Raw genomic sequence first — 9258 nt, forward strand, 5'->3', positions numbered from 1 at the left:
ACTTGCCTCCACTCAGTCTAACACACACACACACACACACACACACACACACACACACACACACACACACACACACACACACACACACACACACACACAGCTGTGATTCGACCCCCACAAGCACAACTAGGCGAGTACACACACAAACGCTCCTTTATCCCCTCCCACCAACCTTTGCCAGGACAACCTCTACCCTACCTTCCCTGCACTACAGATTTATACACCCTCCAAGTCACCCTAAATGTCCGAACCACCTTAACAAGCCCTCTTCAGCTCTCTGGATAATATCTATAGTAATCCCACACCTAATCTCTAAGCTACAAATTGTGTGCTTAATATTTACACCACACATTACCCTCATAATAATAATAATAATAATAATAATAATAATAATAATAATAATAATAATAATAATTTTATTTCCTATAAGTACAAGGTATACAGTCCTAGCTGACATCAGTGACATACTGCTATATAGAAAGCCCATTGGTTATGCTGAGTATTTTGGGCAAATTAGGTCGGTGGCCTGGTGGCTGAAGCTCCCGCTTCACACACGGAGGGCCCGGGTTCGATTCCCGGCGGGTGGAAACATTTCCTTACACCTGTTGTCCTGTTCACCTAGCAGCAAATAGGTACCTGGGTGTTAGTCGACTGGTGTGGGTCGCATCCTGGGGGACAAGATTAAGGATCCCAATGGAAATAAGTTAGACAGTCCTCGATGACGCACTGACTGACTTGGGTTATCCTGGGTGGCTAACCCTCCGGGGTTAAAAATCCGAACGAAATCTTATCTTAGTTTTGCCCCAGGATGCGACCTACACCAGTCAACTAACACTCAGGTACCCATTTTACTGATGGGTGAATAGAGCCTTCGCCAGGAATCGAACCGGGACCCCAGACCCCTCACCAGGAATCGAACCTGGACCCCGGACCCCTCACCGGGAATCGAACCTGGACCCCAGACCCCTCACCGGGAATCGAACCTGGACCCTGGACCCCCTCACCGGGAATCGAACCTGGACCCCAGACCCCCTCACCGGGAATCGAACCTGGACCCTGGACCCCTCATCGTGTGAAGTGAGAGCTTTTGCCACCAGGCCATGGGAAACCACCGGGCACACATTCACAACTCATGCTTTACAGCTGTTGCTACTAACAAAGCCTGGAATACTCACACTGAGAATAACCCAACAAAAAAATATCTGGTGGAAATCTGTCAGCACTAGAGCTCCACAGTTAAGAGCTCAAAACGCTGTACTTCAAAATTCTAACACAACTCCTTAGTCCAACACAAGAGGGAAGAGATACATTAGCAAGCCTGTCATCACAACCGTAAGAGGCAGCTCAGATGAAAATTCATGTACATACGAGCCATTAAATCTGCATTATTATAATCAAGGGGGAAGCGCTAAACCCGTAGGATTATAGTGCCTGGGGGGATGTGGAAGGCATTCAGGCTTAATTCGGGGAACTGAAGCACAGATCCAATTCCCTAAATCAAGAGCCCCTCACCAACATTAAGGAACCTTCCCTGAGGGGGTAAATGACTATAATTTCTTGTAGAAACGTCGTAGAACATTGATTCTTGTACCATTGTGTTGCCAAAGAGTTAAGCTATTTTTGTATATGAATAACTCAATTTCCATAATTTTTAATTTTTTTTAATAAAGCTCGCAAAAAATTGGATGACAAGCCCCTAAAGCCAGCAAATAGTGGAGCCAGCAAGACTGGAAAATACACTTGACCTTATCATCATTAATAATAATAATTTGGTATGAAATATAACAGAATCAAAGATAATACACTTGGATCACAATATTACAGAGGAACTGACATGTACGAGCTGGGTTACTGACCTGCAAAATGAGAACAGTTATGAAGGTACCTTCAACTTTAAAAACAGAAACATACAGTGGGATTAAATTCACCATGTCCTAAATAAAACTTGCTGCGAAGATATTCTGAACAACACAGGCATAAAACCAGACACAAACATCTCTATGACATTCCATGTGTCCGACTAAACCTTTACAAAAATTCAATGTATTTCAAAGGACCTAAATCTGGAACACCCTACCTGAAAACTCTAGAACTGCAGACACATTCATCACTTTCAAAACTACAGTTAGAAAACATCTCGTCTCCCTGATACACCCCGTAAACTAACTACATGATGAAAGTTAAGACACTTGTGCAACATCTGGTTATCTTTATTGTAGACGTTTCGTCAACCAGTGGCTTTATCAATACAGATTCTTGGACATAAACAGAAAACAGAAGAACTATGTACAAAAGATGAGGTAATCAGTCCCTCAGCCTTGGAGGTGGTGTTTACAGCACTATGGTTGTAGAGATTCTGAAGCACAGGTAAGGAGACTGGCACTTATATAGGCGTCAGTAAGTAGAGACGTGTAGCAGACGAGGGCATATTCACTGGAAGGCGGGATACACCGGTGGAAGTAGGTCCTTCCCAAATTGATGGGCTAGTAGTAGAAGTCGTGAAGGTCACGTAGATGTCCTCTGAATCAAGATACCATGATGTTGCAGTGCCTGACAAGTTGTGCAAGACAGGTATACAATACCGACAAGATGAAAGTTAAGACACTTGTGCAACATCTGGTTATCTTTATTGTAGACGTTTCGCCATCCAGTGGTTCTACAACCATGGTGCTGTAAACACCTCCAAGGCTGAGGGACTGATTATCTCATCTTTTATGTCCAAGAATCTGTATTGATAAAGCCACTGGATGGCGAAACGTCTACAACAAAGATAACCAGATGTTGCACAAGTGTCTTAACTTTCATCTTGTCGGTATTGTATACCTGTCTTGCACAACTAACTACATGTAAACCACCTGGTGGTTCACATTTACACTCACTCACCCATTGACTATAAACACAGAAATACAAGTCTTAATCTTAAAATAATGAATCCTAACTAGTCATAAGTTTGCCTATGATACTCAATATAGACACTTTGTATTGTGCCAAAACAAAAGCATTCACATTGCTAAACTCACAAATTATAATGTAGTCACTTAGCCTTAATACCATAATCTGTAAGGATTTAATGTTAAGAATTAAGATAAGAATTAATCTAAATCTTCCCGAAATGCCTAGCCATACTAGGTGTCCTAGTGGCCCCCTCTGTAATTAGTATTTTATAACATGTAAACCACACAATATCCAAAACCTGTAAACCCCACATTGTAACCCTTATAGAGAATAAACTTGATTGATTGATCGATTGATTTACCTAGAAAGAATCAACTCTCTGGCACTTGAGGTATGTAAAATGTAAACTAGAGAGCGATGCTCCCTCTACAGGCAAAGGTGGAGAATGACAAGAGCTGCTCAAAGCGGCAAGTCTGTCTGAAAAACGGAAGGAGGCACTGGCCAGACAGAAATACAGTGGGGTCCCATTAATACGGCAGGTTAGGTTCAAGGCTACCGCCTTTAAAAGTGGAAATCGCGGTAATATGTAATGCTATTTTTCCACTTACAAATACATATAAATGCCAGATAAGTTTACACTAACATATACTAAGCTAACAGTAGAATTAGGCATTGAAAGGTGAGTCGCATTTATTTGTAGGAAGTCAGGTGTGGGAGGTATGGTGGCCTGACCTACTCGTAATATACAACATTTAAAGAGCCCCCGAGTGATAAAATGCATATACAGTACATTCATTACCTCAAAATATTTGTAGTCTTAATGTAGGGCGAGTGTTTTTTTTTTTCAAAGAGGTTTTTCAACAAGTAACCCTTTTTCCGTATATGTACTGAGCAAATGTAAGTATGGTTTTTACGTATATATTTATGAAGGCAAGTCACTTACATGATGGCAGGTCACTTACATGATGGCAGGTCATATGAAGGCAAGTCACTTACATGAAGGCAGGTCACTTACATGATGGCAGGTCACATGAAGGCAAGTCACTTACATGAAGGCAGGTCACTTACATGATGGCAGGTCACTTACATGATGGCAGGTCACTTACATGATGGCAAGTCACTTACATGATGGCAGGTCACTTACATGATGGCAAGTCACATGAAGGCAAGTCACTTACATGATGGCAGGTCACTTACATGATGGCAGGTCACTTACATGATGGCAAGTCACTTACATGAAGGCAGGTCACTTACATGATGGCAGGTCACATGAAGGCAAGTCACTTACATGATGGCAGGTCACATGAAGGCAAGTCACTTACATGATGGCAGGTCACTTACATGATGGCAGGTCACTTACATGGCAGGTCACTTACATGATGGCAAGTCACTTACATGAAGGCAGGTCACTTACATGATGGCAGGTCACATGATGGCAAGTCACTTACATGATGGCAGGTCACATGAAGGCAAGTCACTTACATGATGGCAGGTCACTTACATGATGGCAGGTCACTTACATGATGGCAAGTCACTTACATGAAGGCAGGTCACTTACATGATGGCAGGTCACATGAAGGCAAGTCACTTACATGATGGCAGGTCACATGATGGCAAGTCACTTACATGAAGGCAGGTCACATGATGGCAGGTCACATGAAGGCAAGTCATTTACATGATGTCAGGTCACATACATAAAAGGCACTTACATGAAGGCAGGTCACTTACATGATGGCAAGTCACTTACATGATGTCAGTCACATACATAAAAGTAAGGTACTTACATGAAGGCAGGTCACTTACATGAAGGCAAGTCACTTACATGAAGGCAAGTCACTTACATGAAGGCAAGTCACTTACATGAAGGCAAGTCACATGAAGGCAAGTCACTTACATGAAGGCAAGTCACTTACATGAAGGCAAGTCACATGAAGGCAAGTCACTTACATGAAGGCAAGTCACTTACATGAAGGCAAGTCACTTACATGATGGCAGGTCACTTAAATGATGGCAGGTCACTTAAATGATGGCAGGTCACTTGCATGAAATACGAAGGGAAGCACTAGTCAATGAAATTGCGAATATCGAACTTAAGCTGAAGGAATCTTACAGGAGACGAGAATTACAGGAAGAACTAAAAGACAAAGGAAATTGAAAAGAAACCAAAATACTTCTCTTTTGCCAAATCTAAGGGAAAAACAACATCCGGTATTGGGCCCCTGCTTAGCAGGATGGGACATACACAGATGACAGCCAAGAAATGACTGAGATACTCAATGTTCAGCGAGCCACTGCCCAGACTAAGGGTCGACAATCCAAATGAATTCTTTATGAACGAAACCCAAAATTTAGTCATCTCAAAAATCTCGGATATTATCCTAACTCCACAAAGACATTGGAGAGGCAATAAATGTTATGCCCATGCACTCTGCCCCAGGCCCAGACTCGTGGAACTCCATGTTCATCAAGAATTGCAAGAAGCCCCTGTCACGTGCCTTCAGCATTTTATGGAGAGGGAGCATGGACACAGGGGTCATCCCGACACACTAAAAACAAGACAGACCCACTCCACAAAGGTGGCAGTAAAGCATTTGCAAAGAACTACAGACCGATAGCAGTAACATCCCATATCATAAAAATCTTTGAGAGGGTTCTAAGAAGCAAGATCGCCAACCACCTAGATACCCATCAAGAATTAATGTGAAGAACCTGGGAGTGATGATGTCAAGAGGATCTCACCTTCAAAGTCCACAACAATGCATGTACCTCATCTGCTAGGAAAATGAAAGGATGGATAATGAGAACCTTCAAAACTAGGGACGCCAAGCCCATGATGATTCTCTTCAAATCGCTTGTGCTCTCTTGGCTGTAATACTGCTGTACACTAACTGCCCCCTTCAAGGCTGGCGACATTGCAGACCTGGAGAGTGTATAAAGAACTTTCACGGCACACATAAGTACGATAAGGCACCTAAACTACTGGGAACGGCTGAAGGCCCTTGATCTGTATTCCCTCGAATGCAGGCGAGAAAGATGCATGATAATATACACCTGGACACGAAAATCACTCCCTATGAAAACAAAAGACTCGGCAGGAGATGCAACATTCCCCCGATGAAAAAGCAGGGGCACCAGGAGTACACAGAGACAACACAGTAAGTGTCCGGGGCCCCAAGACTGTTCAACTGCCTCCGAGGGGGATTACCGAAAGTCCCCAGGCTGTCTTTAAAAAGGCACTGGACAGGCACCTAAGGTCAGTACCTGACCAACCGGGTTGTGGTTCGTACGTCAGCTTGGGGGCTGCCAGCAGTAACAGCCTGGTTGATCTGATCAGACCCTGATCCACCATGAGGCCTGGTCTCAGACCGGGCCGTGGCATTGACCCCCGAAACCCTCTCCAGGTAAACTTCAGGTAAGTCAAATCACTTACGTGATGGCAAGTCACTTACATGAAGGCAGGTCACTTACATGAAGGCAAGTCACTTACATGAAGGCAAGTCACTTACATGAAGGCAAGTCACTTACATGAAGGCAAGTCACTTACATGAAGGCAAGTCACTTACATGAAGGCAACTCACTTACATGAAGGCAGGTCACTTACATGAAGGCAAGTCACTTACATGAAGGCAGGTCACTTACATGAAGGCAAGTCACTTACAAGAAGGCAGGTCACTTACATGAAGGCAAGTCACTTACAAGAAGGCAGGTCACTTACATAAAGGCAAGTCACTTACAAGAAGGCAGGTCACTTACATGAAGGCAAGTCACTTACATGAAGGCAACTCACTTACATGAAGGCAAGTCACTTACATGAAGGCAACTCACTTACAAGAAGGCAGGTCACTTACATGAAGGCAAGTCACTTACAAGAAGGCAGGTCACTTACATGAAGGCAAGTCACTTACATGAAGGCAAGTCACTTACATGAAGGCAGGTCACTTACATGAAGGTAGGTCACTTACATGAAGGCAGGTCACTTACATGAAGGCAGGTCACTTACATGAAGGCAGGTCACATGAAGGCAGGTCACTTACATGAAGGCAGGTTACTTACATGAAAAAAGGTCACTTACATGAAGGAAAGTCACTTACATGAAGGCAGGTTACTTACATGAAAAAAGGTCACTTACATGAAGGAAAGTCACTTACATGAAGGCAGGTCACTTACATGAAGGCAAGTCACTTACATGAAGGCAGGTCACTTACATGAAGGAGGTCACTTACATGAAAAAAGGTCACTTACATGAAGGCAGGTCACTTAAATGAAAAAAGGTCACTTAAATAAAAAAGGTCAATTACATGAAGGCAGGTCACTTACATGAAGGCAGGTCACTTACATGAAGGCAAGTCACTTACATGAAGGCAGGTCACTTACATGAAGGCAACTCACATGAAGGCAAGTCACTTACATGAAGGCAGGTCACTTACATGAAGGCAGGTCACTTACATGAAGGCAGGTCACTTACATGAAGGCAGGTCACTTACATGAAGGCAGGTCACTTACATGAAGGCAAGTCACTTACATGAAGGCAGGTCACTTACATGAAGGCAGGTCACTTACATGAAGGCAGGTCACTTACATGAAGGCAGGTCACTTACATGAAGGCAGGTCACTTACATGAAGGCAGGTCACTTACATGAAGGCAGGTCACATGAAGGCAGGTCACTTACATAAAGGCAGGTCACTTACATGAAGGCAGGTCACTTACATGAAGGCAGGTCACTTACATGAAGGCAGGTTACTTAAATGAAAAAAGGTCACTTACATGAAGGCAGGTCACTTACATGAAGGCAGGTCACTTACATGAAGGCAGGTCACTTACATGAAGGCAGGTCACTTACATGAAGGCAGGTCACTTACATGAAGGCAAGTCACTTACATGAAGGCAGGTCACTTACATGAAGGCAGGTCACTTACATGAAGGCAGGTCACTTACATGAAGGCAGGTCACTTACATGAAGGCAGGTCACTTACATGAAGGCAAGTCACTTACATGAAGGCAAGTCACTTACATGAAGGCAGGTCACTTACATGAAGGCAGGTCACTTACATGAAGGCAGGTCACTTACATGAAGGCAGGTCACTTACATGAAGGCAAGTCACTTACATGAAGGCAGGTCACTTACATGAAGGCAGGTCACTTACATGAAGGCAGGTCACTTACATGAAGGCAGGTCACTTACATGAAGGCAGGTCACTTACATGAAGGCAGGTCACTTACATGAAGGCAGGTCACTTACATGAAGGCAGGTCACTTACATGAAGGCAGGTCACTTACATGAAGGCAGGTCACTTACATGAAGGCAGGTCACTTACATGAAGGCAAGTCACTTACATGAAGGCAAGTCACTTACATGAAGGCAGGTCACTTACATGAAGGCAGGTCACTTACATGAAGGCAGGTCACTTACATGAAGGCAGGTCACTTACATGAAGGCAAGTCACTTACATGAAGGCAGGTCACTTACATGAAGGCAGGTCACTTACATGAAGGCAGGTCACTTACATGAAGGCAGGTCACTTACATGAAGGCAGGTCACTTACATGAAGGCAAGTCACTTACATGAAGGCAGGTCACTTACATGAAGGCAGGTCACTTACATGAAGGCAGGTCACTTACATGAAGGCAGGTCACTTACATGAAGGCAGGTCACTTACATGAAGGCAGGTCACTTACATGAAGGCAGGTCACTTACATGAAGGCAGGTCACTTACATGAAGGCAGGTCACTTACATGAAGGCAGGTCACAGATGAGTCACATACATGACAATTCACAGATAAGTCACACATGAAGACAGGTCATAGATAAGTCACATGAAGACAGGTCACAGATGAGTTACACACATGAAGACAGGTCACATACACGAAGACACGTTATATGTAGTAACCGATCACACACAAACACTCCACATATAAGAAGCCAGGTCACTTACAGTAATAAAATTCACATATATGGAGCCAAGTCATAGGAGGAAATACAGTAATATACTGAATACTATCTGGTACTTACATCCATGGTGAATAGTGGTGTTGAGTGAGACGCAGCAGTGATGCTCACAACTTACTCAGACTGAGACGCAGCAGAGAGTAAGACTTACAAACCTCTGGAGCCCCTACGCACCAAGGTTTCCGCCACTGTTGCCACAACCTCGACGCCTCTGCAGCTTGCCTTACCTCCTGAACACTACTTGTTTCCTAACTCAGTTTTACCAAATAATTACGCTCGGTAGTTTTGATATATCGGGTGATAAAAGACGATAAAAGTCAGATACATCTTTTGTGTTGTATTATAGCTTCGTTAGTGATAAAAGTTCTTCAAGTATTGTAATCTGTGTTGGTACTAATGTGTGAGTCTTGACGTG

General features: G+C 43.5%; 1 protein-coding gene across 2 annotated transcripts in view; it reads right to left on the reverse strand.

Moving 5' to 3' along the window:
• LOC128697334 (uncharacterized) overlaps positions 1-9053 on the reverse strand; it is a 122967-nt gene extending 113914 nt beyond the window's left edge. Inside the window, exon 1 of one of the 2 annotated variants that reach the window (XM_070094218.1) lies at positions 8907-9053. In XM_070094218.1, the coding sequence (XP_069950319.1) occupies positions 8907-8912 (6 nt within the window). In that variant the 5' untranslated portion in view covers positions 8913-9053. The remainder of the gene's footprint in view (positions 1-8906) is intronic. The other variant, XM_070094217.1, reaches the window with a different exon arrangement.
• Between the last annotated feature and the right edge of the window lie 205 nt (positions 9054-9258).

This window comes from Cherax quadricarinatus, chromosome 44 (assembly GCF_038502225.1).
Source record: "Cherax quadricarinatus isolate ZL_2023a chromosome 44, ASM3850222v1, whole genome shotgun sequence".
In the NCBI taxonomy this organism is placed as follows: Eukaryota; Metazoa; Arthropoda; class Malacostraca; order Decapoda; family Parastacidae; genus Cherax; species Cherax quadricarinatus.